General features: G+C 45.0%; 1 protein-coding gene across 1 annotated transcript; it reads right to left on the bottom strand.

The window, feature by feature from the left end:
• Positions 1 to 2,363: 2,363 nt before the first annotated feature.
• HHIPL2 (HHIP like 2) lies at positions 2,364 to 25,600 on the bottom strand. The gene is made up of 9 exons (XM_073884079.1): positions 25,544 to 25,600; positions 23,651 to 24,303; positions 22,633 to 22,776; positions 19,707 to 20,038; positions 18,300 to 18,426; positions 12,519 to 12,664; positions 7,655 to 7,736; positions 3,723 to 3,805; positions 2,364 to 3,002 (listed from the first exon to the last, which is right to left on the bottom strand). The coding sequence occupies exons 1-9, from the start codon at positions 25,598 to 25,600 to the stop codon at positions 2,737 to 2,739; spliced, it is 1,890 nt and encodes a 629-aa protein (XP_073740180.1). The 3' UTR covers positions 2,364 to 2,736.
• Positions 25,601 to 26,279: the final 679 nt, after the last annotated feature.

Genomic DNA, 26,279 nt, shown 5'->3' with positions numbered 1-26,279 from the left:
CACTCATCTTCACTCATTTTGCCCCTGCCCCCTCCACCCCTTTCTGGCAACCATCACTTTGTTCTCTGTATTTATAGGTCTGATTCTGCTTTTTGTTTATCCATTTGTTTTTTAGATTCCACATCTGAGTGGAATCATATGGTGTTTGTCTTAAGAGAATGCATTTCTTGAGTTAGCTTTGGGAATGTTCTCTCTTGGCTTGCAGGATGCTAGCTCTGGAAAGGCACTGTCCTACTTTTGTTGGTTACTAGCCCTTCTGTGGTCAGGATAGCTGCCGCTAGGGATGCTGGGGAGGCGAAATGCTCAGAGTGCCCCGAGGAAATAGGCCCCACTGGTGCAAAAAACAAGATCCACAGTGATCACAGAAGGGTCAGCACTTCACAGACCCTGAATGCCTTTTTGCAAAACCATTTCAGATCCTCAAATACCATAATACCCAGACTGCTTGCTTCGAGTTACTTGGTCATCAAGTAACAGAGTTAGTAGGGAAAAGATGCCTTTGAAGCATCCCACTTCTCTCCCTCTAGCATGACCTGTTCTTGCAGCCCCTCCCCTAGCCCTCTCCCCAGCAGGCTTCTAAAAAGAGCAAGCGCAAGCACGTGTGCCTTTTTCTGAACTTCTCAACACCTTAGCCTCTGAGGAAGCCAAAAACATCTAGGCTATGACCTAAATGATTGTCCTCTCAGTACTGGCCCTTTCGTGACGGCTCACAGGCCTTGCCAGCCAATTTCCAGAAAAGAAAGCCACTTTGCCAGAGGGGAATACGCCGCCTCCCCTACCCCCCAGCTTCCTGGCGTTTCAGGGAGACCTGTTCAGTTCCCTTCCCTAGACCAGCCACCCTCCTATTCAAAACCCGTGTGCAGAAGCCTAGAACCTGAAGGACATGGTCCTTTGACGCATGAATTCTGAGCACCTTCCCCCCAGGGCTCAAAACATTTCCAGACCTGACCCTATTTGTGCGACATGTCTTAGAAGAAAGATTGTACAGGGGGCGCCTGGGTGGCTCAGTCGGTTAGGCGGCTGCTTTCAGCTCAGGTCATGATCCCAGGGTCCTGGGTCCGAGCGCCATGTTGGGGTCTTTGCTCAGCCTGCTTCTCCCTCTCCCTCTGCTTGCCACTCCACCACTTGTGCTCTCCCTCTCTATCAAATAAATGAATAAAATCCTTAAAAAAAAGAAAAGAAAGATTGTACAGAAAAAAAATGAGACAAGTGAGTTCAAATACTTGTTCAAGAGGTCAGTCCAATCTCCCCAAACTGACCTGGATGTCCAGCCATCTTTTGACAATGGATCCAGGGTAGAATTCCTCCCGCCTTTATGTTGGTGTCTTCATCTGAGAAGACACTACAAGTGTAAAATATCGGGGCTAGTTAGATCCTGAAGTTCATGCCTATCCTAGAGAGTGTTCATACGAGTTACAAAGGTAGGCAAAAGTAAAGAAAAACAAAAGCCATGAGATAGGACAAAGGAAACAGCTAAAAAAATTACCTAAAAATGATCTGCAGACAATGATGACCAGTGTTTTTTGCAGCACTCTTAAAGGCAGAACAAGAGAAAAAGAATCAAAAAGAGGCCTGATGTATTTAGATTAGGTGAGGTTAGCCTGCAAATAAAGATTGCTAAAGAAAAAAATGTAATCGGCTTCTTTGGAAAACTAAAAAAAAAAAATCTGTGCAGGGTATGGCCAACTGCATGGAAAGCAGGGATTACATGACCTCTGAAGGTCCTCAACAACCCTGGCATTTCATGTTTTTGTTCTTAAACCAAATTGCCTGCACCATTCTGGATGATTTGCAGGATTTGGAGAACTTCCTAAAGACGGGGACTGTTTCCTCTCTTAGCTCTTTTATTCCTCAAATACCTGGTTAAAAGCCACTGACCCTCACCGAGGGCCCTGAAGGGGGGCAGGTACACGGGACACCAACGGGGGCGTCGGTTCAAGTCCAGCTGTCCCCTCTCTGCTGCGGTCTAGGGCGCGAAGACTCACTTGCCTTCTCTTCAACAGAGGTTACTTGGCAACACATATAAGCAGCAAGGTTGTGAGGTTGCCGGTTATTTATATAATCTTGGCACATAAGAAGTACTCAAAATGTAGTTACATCCATTATGCAATTGGCCACAGCAAGTTAGTGGGCACTAGAGTTACAGACCAGGACCTGCCTCTAGTCAGTCTGTGAGCTATAGCCTGGGGTAAAGGAGAGGACCATTTTTAGAGGGGCTTGCCTGGAAACATGTCCCTACGGGGCCCCTCCTGGACCTGGGATGAGGCAGGAGAGTGAAGTAGGGTTCTTGGGCAAACAGATGAAGCACACCAGATTTCTGAATGCCAGACAAACATCCAAGAGATCAAAGGGTACAGGACCGATTGAGCAAGTACTGATTTATTACTTTAGGTTGTAGGCATTTATGAAACAAGAGAGATGCACAGTGGGTTTCCAAGGCTTACCACTGCACAAGGTTAGCCAGGCGCCCCGGCCACGTGGGCTCTGGTGTCTCCACGGAAGCAGAGAAGGAGCATCGGTCCATTCAGAGAGCAAGATTCCTGCAGAGAGGACGACCGCGCTGGCCCTAAGTCAGGTTGCCTCTGCCTGCCCCCACCTCCAGCTCCGGCTCCCATACAGCTGGAGCCCACGTTCGGCAGCGGCACGAGCAGCTTTCCGGCGGCGAGGTGGTTCTCCCCTGGCACGTCCCCTGGTCAGCCACCTTGACAGAAGAGGCCGAGGGAGACTTCGGCCAGCTCACCTCGGGGGTGCTGACTGCCGGACCCTGCCCCTGGGGGGTTTTGGGCTCTGCTTCCTCTTGCCCTGGGGGCCTGGGGACAACACTCTGGCTCTCTTCTTCATACCAGGCCTTCGAAATGCCTTCCTGCTGCTTGTGGGAAAAGCTGGCTTCTTGGAGGGGCCTTTCTGAGATGAGGCCCGGTCAGGGCTGGAGGCTAAAGTTGCACTGGATAATTTTCTAGCCGCTTTCTCCGACTGCTCCTTTAGCAAGTCCAAGACTGTCTCTAGGAAACAAATATTTATTTAGTGAGAAACAGAAATCCTGGAAAGTAACCCTAAGGGAAACACCACCCAGGATACCTACGACTACAGGAGGGTTAATATAAATTCTTTTCAGGGGCGCCTGTCTGGCTCAGGGGTAGGGTATGGGACTCTTGATCTTGGGGTTATAAGCTCAAGCCTCGTGACTGGCCTTGATCTAAATAAAATTACTTTTTTAAGAGGGTCACTCCAGTGATCCATGGCTCTGGAACAGTTAGTTTCCCTCCTCTATCAGCCCTTCCTGAATCCCCACCCTGCCTCTGCTCACTCTAGAGGCCCCTCGGTCCCCTGGGCATGCTTCTCTACCAGAGCCTCGGTGCTATATTTCTTTCTTCATTTGCCTGCACTACATCTGACTCTGAGCTCCTACAGGTCAGGTTCACTCCTATAGCCCCAGGGATTAGCACAGTGACCCCTGCAAACTCAGGGCTAAATGAACAGTGCTCAGTGAAGAACTGATGGATGGGCAGAGGACAACGGGTCTCTGCAGAAGCACGTGTGCACACTCCGGTATACGGAGATGTACAGACCGAGCCACAGTTACAGTCCTCATCCAGAGCATAAGACTTCGGCAAGAAACAGAGCTCCCACCATGGGAGGACTGGAGCATGTCTGCAGAGGGCACCGTGCCAGCGCCTCGATGCCAGGGCCTGAGCCTGAACCCGAGACAGAGACAGACTCACGGGCGAGCGGCCTGAACTGGACCCGCTTGCTCTTGGTTTTCACCGACACTGGCTTGTACTTGCACTTGCCGGGGGGTGCTCGCCTAAAAATAGAGAGAAAAAGTGAGGACGCAAGATTCTGAGGATGGGACCAGGAAGTCAAGGTCACCCATTTGCAAGAATTGGATTCAGCTCTCCTTTATCCATGGGGATGAGAGAGATGGGAGTAGGAAATAGGAGGAGAAAGAACAGAGACACTACAGGCTCTTGGGACAGACTGTAGTGAGGGGGTCAGGGGCACGGGCGTGATGACAGAATTGGGTTCAAACTCTGGGGACCACGGGCAAGTAAACCTTGCTAAGCATCAATTTCCACATCGATAAAATAGAAAAAGTAATTGTACCCATGCTTGCAGGAATAAATAGGAGCTGTGAGGGGCGCCTGGCTGGCTCAGTCGGTTGAGTGGCCAACTCTTGATTTCAGCTCAGGTCATGATCTCAGGGTCCTAGGATCAAGCCCCACATCAGGCTCACTGCTCAGCGGGGAGTCTGCTCCAGGATTCTCTCGCTCCCTCTCCCTCTGCCCCTCCCCACACACACAAGCATGCGCACTCTCTCTCTCTCAAATAAATGAATCTTTAAAAAAAATTAAAATAAAAATAAGGGCTGTGTACTTCGCATACCATAAGCGACTGATAAGTCACTTTTAAAATCATTTTTTAAGGAGATTTAAAAAACGACACTTGGAACAGCGCCCAACACATAACAACTGCCCCACAGATGAAGATGAAGATGATGATGATGATGATGATGATGACGATGATGGAGGTGATTCCAAGAGAATCCCGTCAAGAACTCATGGCACAGCCCCTGAAGGATTGCCAGCCTCTCTGCCTATTAGAATAAGAATTCCGTAACTGTTGTCTCCTGGGTGCATCTTCTGAAATAAAAGGGACCCTGGAGACAAGGAGGCCTCGTTTTTCAGAGCAGACGTGGAACTTTCCAGCCAGTCCCCACTGCCTCCTTCTCCGTCTTCCTTGCTCCAGCTCTGTCTCTCCTTCCTATCGCCCTCATTCCAGGTGGAAAAAAAAGTAATTTTCTTTATTTAACAGACACCTTGTGCTTAGGCTCTGCACAAATGCTTCATAAATATAACTCACTGAAACCTCATCATAACCCCACGATCCCCATTTTACAGAGGGGAAACTGAGGCACACAAAGATTAAGACACAGATGCAAGGTCACACAGCTAGTCAGTAGCAAAGTCAAGTTTCAAACCCAGGCTCCAGGGTCTATAACTCTCAAGGAAGGGCAAGAAGAAAAGATGGAAGGAAGGAAAAAAAAAAAAGAAAAAAGTCACACGGAAATAAATCATTTGCTGCTCAGAAAGTTGTCATAGGTGCAAGACAGGCTGACTAAGTAAGCAGAGCAGAATCTGGATCCACTGCTGGAGAAGCTTTGAAAGTCTGTCCAACTCCACATGGCGACGGCCGAAGTGAATGAGAGATGCTAAAATGACTCTGATCCTCGGTGTCCCTACCCGGGGCCCCGTCTTGCTAGCTGTCCCTTGGGCAAGGACGTTCACTTGGCCAAGCTCAGCTAGCTTCCTTGTAGAGTGACAGGTGTGAGCCTGTCTCCCTGGGATTCCGTCAGCACTAAATGAGAGCCCACCTGCTCAGCACCCAGCACAGTGCCTGGCCCACAGCAACAACTCAGTGAATGTCAACCTGAGAGACAGGTGAGCCAAGAGGGATGTATTCCGTGTGGACAGGGTTTACAGTTTGTTATGATAGTGGGGAGCGTGATTATCCCCTAGCCAAACGAGGACACTGTCAAAGGAAAGACAAAGTGATTCACACAGGAAACCTCTGAGTGGAAAGAGCAGAACTCCAACCCAGCCATTATCTGCCACGTGAGGCACTCGAACTGGGTGCTGGGTTTGCTCCCCCCAAGCATGGGAAATATGCAGACCCGGCAGTGAAGCAGCCCACCACCTAATTCGGCCCTTAGCAATCCTGCAGGTGCCATTCGGAAAGCACTCCAGGCACAGCCCCAGGGACTGAGCTTCTTCCAGGAACTCCCGAGAACACAGAAACCGAGAGCCTGCTGCCAAACGGAGCCGCGCAGGGCCTGGCTCCTGAGCCCCAATCTACACACAGCTGCCGAATGTCGTCTGAGCACCACCCCGCATAGGAGCAATGTAGCCTCGCAGAGAAGTTTTCCTCTGCGGGTCTGTCTTCAAACTCATTTGTGGGGCAGACTAGCTTGCTTTGGGGCAGAATCCTATGATAAATCCATGCACTGCCCCAGGCCCTCAGGCTAGATACGTTGCGTCACCTCCCAGGACGGTACAAACCACACGCTTGACACCCTCAGATGGGAGCTGTCCTGTGTCCTTTGGGCAGTTGGTTAGCCTCTGAAAGAGGTCAGCAAAAGAGCAGAAGTAAACAGTACAGAATCCACCCAGTGAATAAATATTGCCACTGAATTCCAGAAAGGGTCAGGTGGAGACACTAAGAAATCAGTTTAAGGGGCACCTGGGTGGCTCAGCTGGTTAGGCAACTGCCTTCCGCTTGGGTCGTGATCCTGGAGTCCTGGGATCGAGTCCCGCATCGGGCTCCCTGCTCGGTGGGGAGTCTGCCTCTGACCTTCCCTCATCTTGAGCTCTCTCTCACTCTCTCTCTCTCAAATAACTAAAATTAAAAAATATATATATTTTTTTAAAAAAAAGAAATCGGTTTAAGATATTACCTAGACCCTCCTACACTGTTGGTGGGAATGCAATGCAGGCACTCTGGGGAAAACAGTATGGAGGATCCCCAAGACGTTACCATATGATCCAGCAATTGCACTACTGGGTATTTACCCCAAAGATACAAATGTAGGGATCCGAAAGGGCACCTGCACCCCGATGTTTATAGCAGCAATGTCCACAATAGCCGAACTATGGGTAGAGCCCAGATGTCCATCGACAGATGAATGGATAAAGAAGATGTGGTGTGTATATATACAGGAATATTACTCAGACATCAAAAAAAAAAAAATGAGATCTTGCCATTTGCAACGACGTGGATGGAACTAGAGGGTATTATGCTAAGCGAAATAAGTCAATCAGAGAAAGACAATTATCATATGATTTCACTCATATGTGGAATCTAAGAAACAAAACAGGAGCATTGGGGAAGAGAGGGGAAAATAAAACAGGACGAAATCAGAGAGGAAGACAAACCTTAAGAGACTCTTAACTCTGGGAAACAAGCCGAGGGATACTAGAGGTGAAGTGGGTGGGGGGATGGGGTAACTGAGTGATGGGCATTAAGGAGGGCACGTGATGGAATAAGCACTGGGTGTTATGTAAGACTGCGGAATCACTGAACTCTACCTCCGAAATTTATAATATATTATGTGTTAATTAATTGAATTTAAATTAAAAATGTTTTAAAAATTAAAAAATAAATAAATTGTCCCAGATTTGGCCAGTAGGAGCCCTTCAAAGGTAGCTCCTGCAGGAAAAAATCATCATCATCATCATAATAATATAAATAAATAAATAAGATATTTGCCTAGGACCTTGAGACCTCAACCAAACCCAGGGGAGATGGCAACAGTACTTACTCAGGTGGTCAGACTATATACCCATTGTCAGATGATCCCAGGCAGAAGTTTCCAGAAGCATAAAAAAATAAAACAGGAGCCACAAGTCTAGACTAGTCATCCAAGAAAGGCTCAAGAGCCTCATTTCCCACCAAAGAGAGACCAGTTCCCAAATATTTCGTAATTCCTAGACACATTGCCCTACATTTATTTGCCCCATCTGCTTTTTATCTAAAGCAAAGATTTGTTTCATTGATAATTTCTGGTAATTTCTGGGGAGCCAGGGCTGTTTTTATGATCTGCCATGGAGATAAGGGCTGATATGGATGCACCTAAGAAGAAAATGAGACCAAAACTCACCTTGATGGGTCAACAAATTTGTAAATTGATCCACGTGGTGCATAGGCGCTGGGGTAGGTGGTGGCCAGGAAATAGAGCTCCCCTGAGGAAACAGGGACAGGTGATCAATAGCACGGCTGAGACCGAGCTGGATGCACAGAAAACCCTCGACATGGGGTTAGAACCCTGAAATGCAGTGAGCCCCAGGAAGGGAACCCCAGGAAAGGAACCCTGGAACCCTGGCTGACAGCTTGGCCTTCACTGGACTGTGAGCTCATTAAGAAGAAAGCCCTTCCCTGACCCCCAAAGAATAGCTCAGAGTGCACCCCAACAGACGTGCATTTCTATTTACATTCAATGAACCAAACCAGCTTCATCTCTCTGCTCTCAGAAACTTCACCTTAACGATTTACCATGTCCTTCCCCACCTCTTTACTACTAATAAGAATTCTCTGAGAAACCCTGAAATAGCCATCTACCGGTTAAGGACAATTTCTCCATCACTTTTTTTTTTTAAGATTTTATTTAATTATTTGAGAGCGAGAGAGAGAGAGAGAGAGCGAGCGCGTGCTCGCACTCGAGCGGCGGGGAGAAGCAGAGGGAGAGGGAGAAGCAGACTCCCCCGCTGAGCGGGGAACCCGACGTGGGGCTGGATCCCAGGACGCTGGGATCGTGACCTGAGCTGAAGGCAGACGTTTAACAACGCCCTATCCGTCACTTTCTGTTGCCCCTTCTTGAGTCCACTGGCACCAATCCCCGCTGCCCCCGCCTCACTTCTCCTTCCATTTGCACTTTCCTTCCTTGGTCCTTGGGTCCCTTGCTTTCCCTGGCCCTCCCACTCTTCAGGCTCTCCTCCTGGCCTTCTCCACACCTCCCAGAAACCACCTCTACCCGCGGTCCCCTCCACCTCCTCCCACTTCCCCGTTTGAATGCTCTCTGCTCACGGTCACTACCTCATTCCACCTCTTCTCACGGTTACCTGTGAGAGACAGGATAGGAAGGGTTGACAAGCCCAACTTCGGACCTGGATCAGCTGACCTGGAATCCTGACAACACCAGTTGCAAGCTGTGTTGTCTCGGGCAACCTCTCAACCTGTGTAACCCTAACGTTATTTATTAATCATCTGTCAAATGGGACTCATAATACCTCACACGATTATTAGGGATTAAATTAGAAAGTGATGGGGCACCTGGGTGGCTCAGTCAGTTAAGTGTCCAACTCTTGGTTTCGGCTCAGGTCATGATCTCGGGGTCCTGAGATCGAGCCCCGCGTCGGGTTCCACACTCAGCGGCGAGTCTAATTAAGGATTCTCTCCCTCCCTCTCCCTCTGCTCCTCCCCCACATCTCTCAAATAAATAAATGTTTTGTTTCATTTTAAGATTTTATTTATTTATTTGACAGAGAGAGAGCAGGAGAGCACAAGCAGGGGGAGAGACCAACAGAGAGGGAGGAGAAGCAGGCTCCCCGCTGAGCAGGGAGCCCAACGTGGGGCTCAATCCCAGGACCCTGGGATCATGACCAACTGAGCCACCCAGGTGCCCCTAAATAAATGTTTAAAAAAATTAGAAAGTGATGATCAGCCATTACTCTTACCTTCTTATCTCTTTACACCTTCTAACATTTGTGCCACTGCACTGAACTGAGCTCGCTTGTTGTATGCTCTCTCTCAACCTCATGGAAGTAAATGTCTACTAAATTGCTAATCTAAAAAAGCCTAGAACTTCAGACAGCTCTGAGTTATTTCCACAACCTTCTTCCTTGAATTCATGGAGGACAGTAACCAATGTTTGTCTCGTGCCGAATGTGAGGCCTCCGGTCTTCATGGAGCCCCGACGCACAGCCGCCTAATAAACTCTGGATTTTGTGTACTCACAAACTGTATTGTCATCTTGCCCTGTAAAGGGTCTGAGACATTAGGACGCACCCCACCCTAGAGCCAGTCTGCCTCCTCTGACTGGAAAGCCCAGGCACTGTCCGTTAGATAAAACAAGGGGTCCACCAAGTTTCTGCACGTACACGGGGTGCCATCATGCAGGAGCCCCTCTAGACCATGAAAATAATTCCCGCTCTAATTGAAAACCCCACATGTGGCATAGTCCCTACACAACACCAGTTTATGTATATTATACATCTTAAATATGCCATAGACTTCCCACTGTATTTTTAGGGGAAAACGATGCTAGAAGCAAATTTCATCTGTCATGCCCAACTGACAATTTTAAAAATATATTTTAGGACCAAAAAAGACTACCCAAAAAACTGTAATATGCCATGTAAAACAAAATGCATGCGATGTAAATTTTGTGCAAACATTAGTACTTTAACCAGCCCTCTAGAGAATGTGCCTGATTCAGAAATCCAACCCATCAGGACCCACCCAGCAATGGTAGCCCCACGCCCGCCCCTCCCCCCAAAGTCACTTATTTATGCCAGCTCTCAGCTAGAAAACCCTGGAAGTATACCACAGCAGTACTGGAGGTTCAACCAAAAATGATATGTCTACAGCTGATGACTGATAATAAAATAATGAAATACTCAGATTTAAAAATATGTCCATAAGTGGGAAAGGCTAAGATGTGAGCAGAAAATCCGAATCACTCCGTGCAAACACACAAGAGCAAACAACTCGGGAAGAAAATAACTTGCCTTGGGACGCCCGGGTGGCTCAGTCAGTTGAGCTTCTGCTTCAGCTCAGGTCATGATCCTGGGGTCCTGGGATGGAGCTTCTCCCTCTCCCACTCTCTCCCACTCCCCCTGCTTGTGCTCTCTGTCGCTGTCTCTCTCTCCCAAATAAATAAACAAAATCTTTAAAAAAGAAAGAAGGAAGGAAGGAAGAAAATAACTTGCCTTGAAACAGCTTTCCTGGCCTTAGGGCGATTTGGGGCAAAGTTTGGCTTGGGAACACCCTGGCAAGTCCACTCGATAAAATTTAGCCAAGGACACTTAGTTTTTGTTGGCCAGATGTACTGACTGGTATTTAAAAGCTGCCTGTTTTCTCCTCCGAGTAGCCTCACAGGCACGGCAAACCAAACCACCCAAGTCAGGGTTTCGGAGGCCTTCTGAGGAGCAAGCTGCAGAAGACAGAGCAGCCCAGGATCCCAGGGCAGACCCGCCTCCGGGGCTCCAGCCTTCGGGGAGAGCGAGCTCCAGCCCTGAGGACTCCAGCCTCCCTGGGGCACCAGCCTAGAGGGGCTCCGCCAGGGCAGAGACCTCACCAGGCCTGTGGCTTCCACACCATCCTCCTTCCATGGAGCATCATCCTGCCAGCCTGTGGTTTCTCTCCTTTTTTATACATTTGGCCTTCCAATTTGGAACACACTTAGACTTTCTCTATTAAGAATGCTTGAATTCTCTAAAACAGCCTCTGAGCCTCTAAAATATTCATCTCAAACTATAAGCTAGGAAAAGGTCCAGGAGCTGACTCGATTTCTGTACGACTTGCTCAAGTGAAGGTCTGGCATGGCCACCCCATGACTCACAGCGGAAAGAAACCCAGTTTAAGGAAACTTTCAAGGCTCTGGTTCACACTCACAGAGAAGCCCAGGTCTGGAAGGGCCCTGAGAGTCCATTTTATTCCCTTCTGAGACTCCAAGCATGGCTAGATGCAGTGCCAAATACCAAAGAGATCACAGGCCCTGTCCTCCTCACAAAGTAAAATTCTATCTTTCAAAATGTAACATAACTTACGTAAAGCTGAAATTAAAACTCCATTTTCTGATTACAGAATTTGAGGCAATTTAGGGGTGCCTGGGTGGCTCAGATGGTTGAGCGTCTGCCTTCGGCTCAGGTCGTGATCCCAGGGTCCTGGGATCGACTCCCGCATCGGGCTCTCTGCTCCTTGGAAGCCTGCTTCTCCCTCTGCCTCTCTCTCTCTCTCTCTCTCTCTCTCTCTCATGAATAAATAAATAAAATATTTAAAAAAAAGAATTTGAGGCAATTTAGTAGAGTGGAGTCTCCGTCTCTCTACGTGCACACATGCTTTGCTTTGCTGATGCCCTTAATAAATACCTCATCTGTCTAGCGAATAGCCTCCTACCGAGCTGTCTACCCTTTTACTAAGATCTGTCAGGAAGGAAATTCTCCCTGGATCACTCACAGCACTTACCTCACAGACTCCTCGTAGGGTCAGGAAGGAGAACAGGCAAGTCAGGGGCTGATCACCAGGGGTTCTCCCTCCCAGGCAGCACCAAGAGGATAAACACCAGCATCCACCCACCACGTCTGCCCCACTACTGGCCCTGTCCACCTCCCTGTGATTGCAGATTAGAATCAAATCAGGGAGGAGGACATGAAATTTCCTTCGTGGTCAAAAGACCGAAAGACCAAAGTGTAAACCCTGATTTGCCCCACACAGTGAGGTGTGGGCCTCAACCAAGAAGAGGTAGGTTGGCATATTCGATCTGTTGCCTCACTGGCAATATAAGCATAATTATTACATCATGCGGGTGTTGTAATTATTAAATAACATAAAAAAATGTAAAGCGCTTAGAACAGTATCCAGTACATTATAAAAGTTGACTATGGGGCGCCTGGGTGGCTTAGTCAGTTAGGCGTCCGACTCTTGATTTTAGCTCAGGTCATGATCTCAGGGTCATGGGACTGGACCCCGAGTTGAACTCCATGCTGAGTGCGGAGCCTGCTTAAGATTGTCTCTCTCTCTCCCCTCTCCCTCTACCCCTCCCCCACTGCACATTTTCCCTCTCTCTCTCTAAAAAAAAAAAGAAAAGTTGACTAAATGGTAGCGAAAACAGAAGTGTAGTTTCTCTTTAAATAATAATAATAATAACAGTAGTAATAATGATTATAACAAATGTTTAGTTCATGATGCCTGCGATGATTTAAGTTCCAATAAGCAGAAACAGAATAACCCTGTATATTTGTCACCTGCTTCATCTTCAGCAAAAGAGATGATAAATTTGCTGTAGGTGCTGATCAGCCCTGGGAAGGCACAGAACGCAGTGTTGCCCAGGCAAATGTCCTGTTTCTTCCATTTCTTGGTTTTTCTATCTTCCTGCAAAGCCATAAGTCGACTAGATAAAAAATAAAACCTTTATTACAGGAATCCATATTTTCACCCTGCAGGACATTTTTCATCCTCCCTTAGGAGATCAGCACCTAGCCTCTCCCAGGAATCAAAAAGCTGCTTCAGAGATACCTCAGTCACCTGCTGGCCCTGGATGGAGAAGCTCATCTTCTATTATAGGAGGAGTCTGGTGCACTATGAAGGTTGCACCACTACAGAAGACTATTCTAGTTTCTATTAGTTTGTGACCTTTGGCTCAGTGCTCAACTGGCTACACCTCAGTTCCCTCATCTGTCAAATGAATTTACCATGGACAAAAGTTGCAAAGGTTAAGTAAGATAATATACATGAATAGCTCCCCGGTGTGCCTGGCACATATAGTAAGGGCTCAAAAACGGGTAGCTATTTTTGTTATAATTATGTCTATGTAGTAGCAGGTCGATGCTTCATAACCCTTTGTCATCTATCTGACCTAAAACCAGGTTTTTAAAACAAAAAGAAAAGGAAGATGGGTCAACTAGTATGTCATATGAAATCTTTTTTTTCACGTGAAACATTTTATAGAAACAGAGATGCTCAATCCCAGTGATTTTGGTGCATGTGTTTTGACTAAGAATCACTGAATATCAACCAGTGATATGTAAGGAGATGGAACTGTGGGTGGGAATTGTGGGAAAAACAAAGAACAATTAAATCCCAAAGATCTAATGAGTGATGATAAAGGAACTGACCAATTACTAGCTCTACCCTGTCTCTGAAACCAAGAATTGCAGTATGAAAATATTACTACCCTTTTTAACAAAAATGGGGTAATGGGAGCCAGATTTACCCACATACCTTAAACAGTCAAAAACCTAGACAAAATAGAATGATAATTTTTAAAAGACACTGGAAATCAGACAATGAAGGACTACATTCCTTAAGAGATGGGAAACAAACAAGGTAAGCCCTAAAATTGTCCCAGCTTACTGCCTCGAGAAAGCCTCCAGCACGAGGAAGGAAAACACAGGCAGAGCCAGCAGACTCTTTAAGGTGAAAAGACAGAGATGAGAGTCAGGAAGACCTATGCAGAACAGTCTACAGGACAGATACTGGAGAGAAGAGGGGGTGCAGAGAATAGGCCCCAGAGATCAGCAACGTGTCTTCTTTGAATATCCATTAACAGCACATACATGTGAGGAAAACTTCCTAAATCAGAGGAAAGAATTAGAAAGAAAAGTACTTGGCCCTTACTCAGGGTAAGGCGGAGTGTAAGTATAATTCACAGAGCATTAGGAAGAGTTTCTAGCAAAGTCCTACCTCAATACTGAGGAATCGATAGTCTAGAATAAGCACCACATTGGTCCTACATGACAAATATTAACAGCAAGACCTGAAAGAATCAAACTATTTCCAAGTAACTTATTTAGAGAGATACAACAATATTCAGCACCCACAGTGTTAAATTTACAATGTCTGGCATCCAGTAAAAAATTACAAGGCAGTAAAGAAGAAGGAAAATACAAACGAATATAGAGAGAAACAATAATAAAGAGAAAAATCAATCAAAACTGACAAAGAAATGAAGGATGTTCACTTCAGCAAAGAACATTAAAACAGTGACTTTTTACTCTGATTCCATATGTTCAAAAAGCTAAGTAGACACATGGGAAAGACACAAAAGACCCCAATAAGGTTTCTAGAGATGAAAAATACAGTGCTTGAGATTTAGAAACAAACACTGGATGGAATGAATGGCACATTAGACATTGCAGAAGAAAAGATTCATGAATTGAAGACATAGCAATAGGAACTACCCAAAATTTAAAACACAGAGAAATAAAACTTAAACACGAATAAATCATCAGTGAGCTGCAGGAAACTTTAAGCAGCCTAATACACACATAATTCAAGTATCCAAACGAGAAGAAAAAAGAAGGTGGGGAAACAAAAACTATTTGAAAAAAATTACAGCCAAAATTTTTCCAGATTTGATGTAAGCTATAAACTCACAAATCCAACTAATGCAACCAAATCCAAGCACAAGAAATATGAATAAAACTACACCAATATATATCATAATGAAATTGTACAAAACCAATGATAAAATCTCAAAAGCTGCCAGAGAAAACATGACATGTTAAATATGGAGGAACAAATATAAGGATGACAGATTTCTCATTGGAATTAAGGCCAAGCAGAAGATAATGGACATTTTAAAGAATTAAAGAAAGAATATGTCAACATAGACTTCTATATTTAGCAAAAATATTTTTCACAAAGGAAGGGGGAAAAAAGACAGCAAAAGCAGAAAGAATTCATCACCAATGGACCCATTTTTCAAAAACTGTTAAAGGAACTTCTTCAAGCATTAAAAAAATGACATCCCCAGGGCGCCTGGGTGGCTCAGTTGGTTAAGCGACTGCCTTCGGCTCAGGTCATGATCCCGGAGTCCCAGGATCGAGTCCCATATCGGGCTCCTTGCTCAGCAGGGAGTCTGCTTCCCCCTCTGACCCTCTTCCCTCTTGTGCTCTCTGTCTCTTATTCTCTCTCTCTCAAATAAATAAATAAAATCTTAAAAAAAAAAAATGACATCCCCAGAAGGAAATATGTACAAATTCATGAGTATTGAAAATGGTAACTATATTTGTTTCTTACCACCACTGTTATACATCACCACAACCTGGTGGCTTAAAGCAACCCACACTTATTCTCTTACAGTTTTAGAGGCCAACATCCTGAAATGGATTCCACTGGGCCAAAATCAAGGTGTTGGCAGGGCTGTGCTCCCTTCAGAGGCTCTACAGGAAAATCAATTAGCTTGCCTTTTCCAGCTTCCAATGGTTGTCCTCAAATCTTGACTCATGGGCTCATCACACTGCTTCTGTTGTTACACTGACTTCTGTCTCTTCTGTCTTCAAATTTCCCTTTACCTCCTTCTTCCAATAATACATTTAGGACCCACCTAGATAATCCAGGGTAATCTTCCAAATCAAATACAGTCTCTTTGTGACCACAATCAAACTAAATTATAAATCAATAGCACAAAGACCTCAGGAAAACTTCAGATATTTGGAAATTAACATACTTCAAACTAACTTGTGAGAAGATAAGTCAAAGGGAAATTAGGAAATATTTTTAACTGAATGAAAATGAAAATGCAATATATCAAAACTGATGGGATGACATTAAAGCAGGACTTGAGGGGAAATTTAGAGCACTAAACATATGTATTAGAAAAAATGATAGTCTCAAGGCACCTGGATGGCTCAGTTGGTTGGGCATCCAATTCTTGCTTTCAGCTCAGGTCATGATCTTCTAAGTTGTGGGATCAAGGTCAGACTCCACAGGGAGTCTGCTTAAAAGATTCTCTTCCGCTGCCCCTCCCCCAACTCCCACTTGCTCTCTCTAAAATAAATAAATAAATCTTTAAAAAAAAAAAGTAAAGAAAAAGTGACAGTCTCAACTCAGTGACCTCAGTTTCTATCCTGAAGTGGCATAATGTTATTTGAATGTGGACTCATTAGTTGTAAATGTATACTGCAAACTCTAGGCAACCACTGAAAAAGAAAAAAAAGTATGATTGATGTGCTAAGAAAGGGGAGAAAATGGAACTCTATAGAATGCTCAGTTAAATCCACAAAAGGCAGAAAAAGAGTCAAAGACAAAAACAGAACAAAGAGGGGCGCCTGGGTGGCTCAGTTGGTTAAGCGACTGCCTTCGGCTCAGGTCATGATCCTGGAGTCCCGGGATCGAGTCCCACATCGGGCTCCCTGCTCAGCAGGGAGTCTGCTTCTCCCTCTGACCCTCTTCCCTCTCGTGCTTTCTATCTCTCATTCTCTCTCTGAAATAAATAAATAAAATCTTAAAAAAAAAAAACAGAACGAAGAACAAGAGCAACAAAGAGAAAGCAGTAATAAATATGGTAGATATTAATCCAACTGTGTCCATAACCACTTTGAATGTTAATGGTCTAAATGCACCAATTAGAAGCCAGAAGAAATAATGGGGGTGGCAGAGTGGCTCAGTTGGTTAAGCCTCGACTGGTCTCAGGTCATGATCTCAGAGTCCTGAGATCGAGCCCCACGTTGGCCTAAACACAGCATCGAGTCTGCTTGTCCCTCTCCCTCTTCTCCTTCCCCTGCTCTCTCTCTCACTCTCTCTCTCTCTCTAATAAATGAATAAATAAAATCCTTAACAAAAAAAGAAGACAGAAGAAATCGCCAGACAAGACACAACTATACGTTGTCTACAAGACAACTTTAAACCTGGATGGTTTCACCTGGAAGAAACTTATAAAGAAATAATACCTATTTTACACAAATTCTTTCGGACAATTGAAGAAAAGGAGATACTCTCCAACTCATTCTATTAAAGCCTGCATTATTCTAGGGGCACCTGGGTGGCTCAGATGGTTAAGCGTCTGCCTTCCACTCAGGTCATGATCCCAGGGTCCTAGGATCGAGCCCCGCATCAGGCTCCCTGCTTGGCGGGGAGCCTGCTTCTCCCTCTCCCTCTACTGTTCCCCCTACTTGTGCTCTCTTGCTCTGTCAAATAAATAAATAAAATCTTAAAAAAATAAAATAAAGCCTGCATTATCCTGATGCCAAAATCTGGCAAAGATATTCCAAGAAAGAAATCCCTTTCATGAACACAGATGCAAAATTTTCCAACAACATGTTAGCAGATCCAATCCAACAATATATTAAAGGGAAAATACATTATGACCAAGTGGTGTTTATTCCAGAAATGCAAGATTGCTTCAATGATAAAAAAAAAAATCAATATAATTCACTATATTAAAAACTAAAAATGAGAAAACCACATGTTTCTCTCACTAGATGCACAGATGCATTTGACAAAACATAACATCCATACTCAATACAAACTCTCAGTGAACCAGGAATGGAAGGAAAACTTCTTCACCTGATAGAGGGCATGTACAAATATCTACAACTGACATCATACTCATTGGTGAAAATGGAAGCCTTCTATCCAACATTGTACTGACGTTTAAGATGAAGCAATAAGTCAAGAGAATAACAATAAAAGCTTTGCAATTCAAGAAAAAGTAAATGTATCTATATTCACAGACAAAATGGTCTTCTACATAGAAAATCCAACAGAATCTACACACACACACACACACACACTTAAATATATATAACAAATATATAATAAATATGTAGTAAAAAACTGTAAATAGCCAAAACAGGAGAATACATGAATAATTGGTGTTATATTCAAACACTTGAATATTACAAAGCAGTAAAAGAGAAAAACTGACACATGTGACAACAGTGATGAATTTCACTAATGTTATTGAATGAAATAAGCCATATATGTACAAAAAAAGAATACATATGTATGATTCCATTTATATTAAGTTCCAGAAGCAAAATCAATGTGATGGGAGTGGTTACCTCTGGCTGATGTGCAGGCGTGTGAGTGTGAGAGAGAAAGGGGTGGTATTGACAGGCTAATAGGCAAGAAGAAACCTTCCAGAGTGATGGAAATGTTCTGCATCTTAACATAGTTACAAGTGTATATATTGTAAAACTTTATCCAACTGTGCTCTTAGAGACTGTATCTCACCACATGTAATTTATAACTCAATAAAAATGCTGAAATTAAAAAAAAAGGAGACATCAATCCTTTCTTACCCACTCATGAAGTCCCCAAAGATGTAGAGGCCATTGAGATTTGGGGATTCACACCCACGGTAGACATATCCTCCAGTGACTGACTTCCCCACTGCATGGCCATAAGCATAGATTGGCAGAATGTCACCTGTCCAGGAACAAAGAGTGTCATAGCTAAAAACTGAGACCTTCAGGCGCCTGGGTGGCTCAGTTGGTTAAGCATCTGACTCTTGATTTCGGTTCAGGTTATGATCTCGGGGTTGTGAGATCGAGCCCCCTGTCAGACTACACTGAGCACGGAGCCTATTTGGGATTCCTTCTCCCTCTCCTGCTGCCCTCCACACACACCGCCCCCCTCGACACTGCTCATGCATGCACACACACTTTCTCTCTCTCTGTAAAAAAAAAAAAAAATTGAGAGCTTCAAGAAGGAAGATGGGGACTTTAAAATGTAGTTGCCTAACTGAGCGGAGAACGCTTTCTCTCTTGATCTTTGGTAGGGCAAGCAGCCAAAAGAATCAGGTTTATTTTTCTCAACAGACCAACTACAGTATTTGTGAGCTTCCTATTTGCCTGGTCTCTGCAAGTAGAAAGGAAGCCAAAAATTCCCCCACCTGTGAGGCAGTGACCTGGGAATCCACACACCTAAGTTTATCCCCTAGGCTGACATGGCAGATACTCAGGTTTAAGGATTTAAAAAACTTGTGAGGGTCTCTAAGACTCCTTTGTAACTTAGAGAACCCAAAAAGATTAAGCACCAGTGATAAGATATGCCTAAAAAGCACATCTTTTTTTTTTTAGATTTTATTTATTTATTTGACAGAGAGAGACACAGCGAGAGAGGGAACACAAGCAGGGGGAGTGGGAGAGGGAGAAGCAGGCTTCCTGCCGAGCACGGAGCCCAATGAGGGGCTCGATCCCAGGACCCTGGGACCATGACCAGAGCCGAAGGCAGACGCTTAATGTCTGAGCCACCCAGGCGCCCCAGAAAAGCACATCTTGATTATTGACATTTAGGGTTTGTATATGGAATATACCACCCGACTGCATATGGAATGTCATTTCAGTGGGCTGTGCCAAATGGGAATAAATTAAAAACATAGAGCCACCAATTTTCCTCTACTAGTGGTTCTCAAAATAGCATGCCTTTAAAAATCATGTGGGTAATTTATCTAAAGTATAGATTCCTCGGTCAACCCCAGTCCCTGAATCCACCCAAGATTCAAATGCATCAGGTCAACAAGCACTGCCCAGCGTGTTTCTGGTGCCAGTGGCCAGAGAGCTAACCTGAGAACACAATCCCACAGCACATAGAGGAAGACCCCGGAGCCACCTGCAGGGCAGAACACTCTCAGGTCGTATCCCCCACCTCCACCTCCAACCCCCTCAATTCACTCAAGAAATCACCCAGAGAACTTCTGGACTTACCCAAGGAGGCATTGTGACAAAGCTTTCTGTCATAACATTCAAACCCTTCCTTGGCCCTCCAGCCATAGTTCCCGCCTTTCACAATGATGTCGACTTCTTCAAACCTATTTTGTCCCACGTCCCCACAGAATATCCGGCCTCGGCCCCGGCGTGTGACAGGGTCCCCTCGGTCCACGGCACAGCGCCACATGTTTCTGACCCCATAGGCGTAGACCGCAGGATGGGCCCCTGGCTCAGCCACAAACGGATTGTCCGGGGGCACTCGGTACCGCTTGCCGTCTGAGCCTGCCCCGTTCACATCGATCCTTAACACTTTCCCCAGCAGGGAACTTCTGAAAGAAAGAGGGCCAGGAAACAGGCACAGGATAAGTACCCAGAAATGGGAATGCCAGTTCATTGGCTAGTTTTATATGTTTTTAATGTTTTCGCAGCCTCTTCATACTGTTTTCCAGAGCGGCTGCACTATTTTGCATTCCCACCAACAGTGTACAAAGTTCTCTGCATATTCAGCAACACTTGCTGTCTTTTGTGTTTGGTTCTTTTGGGGGTTGGGGGGAGGTAGAGAGCCATCCTAATAGATAGGAGGTGATATCTCATTGCGGTTTTGATTTGCATTTCCCTGACGATGAGAGACACTGAGCATCTTTTCATACACCTGTTGTATGAGTAAGTTCTAGAGATCTGCTGTACGTTTGTCCCTATCATTAACGATACTGTATTTACACTTAAAATTTTTTTTACACTTACAATTTTTTTAAGAGGGTAGATTTGGTGTTAAGTATTCAAATTTTAAAACTAAATAAAATAAAAACTCACTAAAACTAAATAGAAGATAAAATAAAATGGCACCAGAGCAGAGATTGCCCAGGAGGACCTACTGATGGTCAATGTCAAACAACTACTAAGAATCACATGGGAAGACAAGATTTTTTACAGATATATACATATGTACACAAGATATATACATAAAGTCATGTCTATATGATATAGATAGACAGATAGGTATATAGATCTATGCAAAATGTTAAGACTTGCCAAGTTTTGGCTCAAGGAGAACTAGTAGGCAAAAGTTTGATGCGGTCCTGGCCCATAAGACCCTGAACAAGCCAGTTGCAGCTTCAATTTTTAAAAAAATGTTTTTGATGAGATGGTTTCTCCCAGGTTTGGTTTAACTCTATGAATTTTTTTTTTGAATATGAAACACTTCATGAATGTGTGCAACACCCTTGCAGAGAGACCATGCTAATCTCTGTAGCGTTCTGGTTTCAGTAATATGTGCTGCTGAAGCGGGCACTAATACTATGAATTTTAAAAGGAGTTGGCTTCTTCTTCCTCATAGAGCACTGTGGTCATAGAAAAAGATCAGAGCTTTTAGCGAGGCTCGGCCAGTGACTGTGGCCTCTGGGCCTCAGTTTCCTCATTTGTAAAGCAGGAGAGATAAACATTACCTTGATGTGTGGTTGTGGTTGCAAGGCTTAAGTGAGTTACCTTGCGTGTAGCAGGTGAAGCAATTCACAACAGTAGGCATTTGACAAATGTTAGCTCTTGACTATTTTTTTTTAAGATTTATTTACTTATGGGCCCCTGGGTGGCTCAGTCGGTTAAGCGTCTGCCTTCGGCTCAGGTCATAATCCCAGGGTCCTGGGATCGAGTCCCACACTGGGCTCCTTGCTCAGCAGGGGGAGTCTGCTCCTCCCTCTACCCTTTCCCCCCTGCTCGTGATCTCTCTCACACACTCTCTGTCTCTCAAATAAATAAATAAAATCTTTAAAAAAAAAAAGACTTCTTTGAGAGAGAGAGAGTGGAGGAAGGGGCAGAGGGAGAGAGACAAGTAGGCTCCCCACCTGAGCCAAAATCAAGAGTCAGCCACTTAACCTACTGAGCCACCCAAGCGCCCGTTCGCTCTTGATTATTATAACTTCAATATTTTAATACCAGGGATAATGGCATTCAAGTGCTTGCTGGTACAAAGGGCAGAAGGATCATATGACTTTTATCTAGGTCAGCCCAGCCCTCACTGAGCTCTTGCACCAGCTTGCTCCAAGTTTGAATTTTGGTTCTGCCACTTACTTGCTGTGTGGCCTTAGACAAGTTACTTTACTTCTCTGCCTCTATCTTCCCATCAGTGAAATGACCATCATAATACCTACACTTCATAGGAGTCGTCCATTCCATAAGTATTTCTGAAGTGACTCCTATGCCAGGCACTATTCAAGGTGTTGGGGATACATCAATTAACAAATGGATAAAAATTCCTGCCCTCATGCGATGTTAGAATTACATTCTTGGGGTACCTGGGTGGCCTAGTCAGTGAAGTGTCCAACTCTTGGTTTCAGCTCAGATAGTGAGATCGAGCCCCACATCAAGCTCTACGCTCAGCACTAAGTCTGCTGGAGTTTCTCTCTCCCTCTGCCCCTCCCGCTTGTGCTCTGTCTCTCTCCCTCTCTCTCAAATAAGTAAATAAATAAATAGAATTACATTCTTAAAGATACACAAGGTATTCAGAACAATACCTGACACACAGTAAGCATTCAATACATATCACTTATTAACTAACCTTCTCACATGTCTCCAGGGTCTAGCACAGTGCCTGAAGCACTGTGTTCAAAAATATCGCTGAGTTGAATTGAAATGGGTAAAATCTTGGTGTGGTAAATAATGTCCCCCTAATATATATTGAACACTGAATTCGTGTCTCCGTAGCACTCTGAGAGTTACACTGAGCATCCGCAGTATTACTTACCAAAATACACTGTGCCTAAAATTTATAGGACAGAAAACCAAATGTTCCTCCCACTTGCCTCAACAGAGGGGGCTACATCTTGCAGTAAGTGATTTGGGTTTGACCCTCCAAAGACTCCATCTCAGCAAAAACATACCAAGGACTCACCCTAAAGGGACAGGGGCCCAGATCCACCCTGCTTACTTGTTCTGAGCATTTCCAAACTTGCCGAAGGGATCCCCAGCCTGTCCTCCATCCCCAGTGAATATGTACATGTAGCCATCCACACCAAAAAGAAGTTGTCCACCATTATGATTTGAGGCTGGTTCTTCTATCTCCAAGATGACTCTGGAAGGAAAAGAAACCATGCATTAGGCTTTGATATAAGCTAAAACTGCATCCTCTTCAGACACCCAGACATGACTGGTCCAAGCCAGCCAAGACCTGCTTCGGAGTTCCCAAGAATCACAAAGCTTGGAGTGCTAAGACACCCCTTATTTCCCAGTATGGCTCCTTCATGAATCATTTTTCTTTCTTACCATGATTTCATGAGCCATAGACACAGCCAGGGTAACAATCACTCTTTTCTTGACCTTACTCTCTGCTCTACCAGAATTCTTAATCCCTTCCTTTGGGCAAGCCAGCAGGGATAAATCTATCAGTTAGTTCTCCATGATCTGTTCAATCCCCCAACCTGGCTATTTGGGAAAAGAGAGACAAGGCAGAAAGAACAAGAAGGAAAAAAGACAGAATGGTGGAGTGGAAAGACCATGAGCTTGGAGTGACAGAATTAAGTCCTTCATCAGACCATGCATCCACAGCTCTATGGCCTTGTGTCACAGCCTCCTGTGAGGATCATTCCCTTGTTCGAGGCCAAGGGCCTGGAATCCAATGGCCACATAATAATCAGAGGGCACTACTATATTTAATATATTGATATTATCTATAATCATTTCTCAAACCCTTGTGGCTGCTGGCCATTGCTTGCATTCTATGAAAACAACCAAGCATGGCTCTGATTAGGTAACTATAAGGTGATGGCTATACCCCATGAAGAACACCGACTCAAAAGTCTTAACTTGTCTGTCCTCATTATTCAACGATGACTCCTTGGTCAGTATTATAAGCTAGTGGCTCTAAAACCAGAAACATTTCCCTTTATCATCTCAGAGGATGGACTGACATTATTTTGGAGCACGGTACAGAGTTGAGCATGTCTCACCTTTCTGATCTGGGGTCAGCTTTGTTGGGATCAGCCCGAGAAACCTTCATCTCACTAATCCGGATCTTTTCTACCTTCTTCTTGCCCAGACATGAATAATAAATATAGAACTTGCGGTTGCGGTGGAATCTGGGATGAAAAGCCAACCCCAAGAAGCCTCTCTCATCCCCTACCCAGGGAGTAGTCAACACGATATTCTTGAGGTCCAAAAAGGGTTGTTCCAGGCGACTCCCATCAGGCAGATAGACCCATACCACCCCCACCTGCTCGGCCACAAAGAAGCGATGGGTGCCGTCCCCAGCGTGGACCATGGAGACAGGGTTCTTCAACCCATTGGCCACCTCGGTCAGGCAGAGCTGCAGACAGCCCTGGTGGTCCTCGGCCACCACACCCAGGTTGCGGTTGAGATGGTCATTCCTCAGGACATTAGGGAAGCAATAGTCCTTGTCGGGAAGGTTGAGGAGGTGGCAGAAATGGGCGCCATCCTTTTCATGTGACCCCTGGAGGCGACGGTCATTGGTCAGTAGGGAGATGGCAGAGTGGCAGTTAGAATGGAATGCAGAGCAGTAGTCAGAGCAGAGGCCAGGAAGATTCCGGAGGGGCGTCTGAGGGTTCTCAGCATCGTAGAGATGAGCTGCATAGGGCGAGCACTCCTAGGAAAGAAAGGGAAGCTTGATTGGTAGTCAGACTGGCCACAGTGGGGCTGGTTCCAATTTTTGAGCACGCAGAAGGAAAAATGGTCTAGGAAAGAATCACAATCTGGAGTTTCTATGACCAACTACTGGTAAAGCTCTTTTCTGGGACCCCAATTTTCTAGCCAGTTAACGCTCTTGGAAGGCAAAAAGGGTGAGAAATCTTTCATGTTCACTATACCTTCTTTAGCATTTTAACTTAGTTCTTAACACTTAAACGATGAATTTTTTTTAAAGAGTACTAATTTCGGGGCACCTGGGGGGCTCAGCCGGTTAAACATCTGCCTTGGGCTCAGGTCATGATCCCAGGGTCCTGGGATCCAGCCCCACATCCAGCTCCTTGCTCAGCGGGGAGCCTGCTTCTCCCTCTCCCCCTGCCCCCACCCCACCCCCGCTCATGTGCTCGCTCTCTCTCATATAAATAAATAAAATCTTTAAAAAAAAAAAAAAGAGTACTAATTTTTCCACCTTTCCCCTTATTATAAATGCTGTTATCTGTAAGATTATATTTCTTTATCCAAATCTGAAGCAAAGTGGCAAGTTTCACATTTGTTTAATCTGGGTAATGGATACATGGTGTTAATTACTGAATTTTCTGTGCTTTTTGTATGTTTGAAATAGTTTACGATTAAAAATAAAACTACCAAACTGGACATGCGATGTATCACTCCCAGAGATTAGGCATCTAGTCATTTCTTCACTTACTTATTAAAAATATTAAAGTGCTAGGCGCCTGGGTGGGTCAGTTGGTTAAGCAACTGCCTTCAGCTCAGGTCATGATTCTGGAGTCCTGGGATCGAGTCCCACATCGGGCTCCCCACTCAGCGGGGGGTCTGCTTCTCCCTCTGACCCTCCCCCCCCTCATGCTCTCTCTCTCCCATTCTCTCTCTCAGATAAATAAATAAAATCTTTAAAAAAAATATTTAAGTGCTTCATATATACAAAGCACCACGCTGGGAGTTACACAAATTTGAACTGTGGCTATGGGGCCACACTGCTCTTTACACAAACACACAAGACCTGCGTGCCAAGTACCTGCTACTCGGGGCTCCCTAAAATATAGCATTTTTTTAGGAGGAAAACAGAATATTGTGGGCAGACAACCAGCTCCCAAAAGTAATGAAAGACAGGTAACTGGGAGTTAAGTAAGAAAGGCCAGTTTAAAGGGCGCACTTCGGGGCCTTGCACAGAGCCCACTGACCCAAGAATCCCTTCTGATCACTGACTGCTCTCCCAGCAGCCACAGGGGCCGGACCATCCAAGTTCACCTGTGTTCCCCGCCACCTAATGAAGGGACAGCAGCATTTCTCAGATGTGCTTGACTTCCCCGTTCACTATTATTTTTTTAAATTTTATTTTATTATGTTAATCACCATACATGACATCATTAGTTTTTGATGTAGTGTTCCACAATTCATTGTTTTCGTGTAACACCCAGTGCTCCATGCAGAACATGTCCTCCTTAATACCCATCACCAGGCTAACCCATCCCCCCACCCCCTCCCCTCTAGAACCCTCTCAGTTTGTTTCTCAGAGTCTATAGTCTTCATAGTTCGTCTCCCCCTCCAATTCCCCCCTTCATTTTTCCCTTCCTATCTTCTTTTTTTTTTTAACATGTAATGTATTATTTGTTTCAGAGGTACAGGTCTGTGATTCAACAGTCTTACACAATTCACAGCGCTCACCATAGCACATACCCTCCCCAATGTCTATCACCCAGCCACCCCATCCCTCCCACCCCCCACCACTCCAGCAACCCTCCGTTTGTTTCCTGAGATTAAGAATTCCTCATATCAGTGAGGTCATATGATACATGTCTTTCTCTGACTGATTTATTTCGCTCAGCATAACACCCTCCAGTTCCATCCACATCATTGCAAATGGCAAGATCTCATTCCTTTTGATGGCTGCATAATATTCCATTGTGTGTGTGTGTG

The sequence above is a fragment of the Callorhinus ursinus genome, unplaced genomic scaffold (genome assembly GCF_003265705.2).
Source record: "Callorhinus ursinus isolate GAN/ISIS: 27379988/994484 unplaced genomic scaffold, GSC_fseal_2.0 scaffold54, whole genome shotgun sequence".
Classification (NCBI taxonomy): domain Eukaryota; kingdom Metazoa; phylum Chordata; class Mammalia; order Carnivora; family Otariidae; genus Callorhinus; species Callorhinus ursinus.
Note: the sequence above shows the minus strand (reverse complement) of the source record. Positions and strands in the feature narration are given on the sequence as shown.

Coding starts and splice junctions, on each gene's coding strand:
- HHIPL2 (XM_073884079.1), bottom strand. CDS start 25,600: ATGGTCCGGCCCCTGTGGCTGCTGGGAGAGCAGTCAGTGATCAGAAGG. Junction 22,777..23,650: donor GCTGACCCCAGATCAGAAAG/GTGAGACATGCT, acceptor TTTTCCTTCCAG/AGTCATCTTGGAGATAGAAG. Junction 12,665..18,299: donor TTTGGGGACTTCATGAGTGG/GTAAGAAAGGAT, acceptor TTTTTTATCTAG/TCGACTTATGGCTTTGCAGG.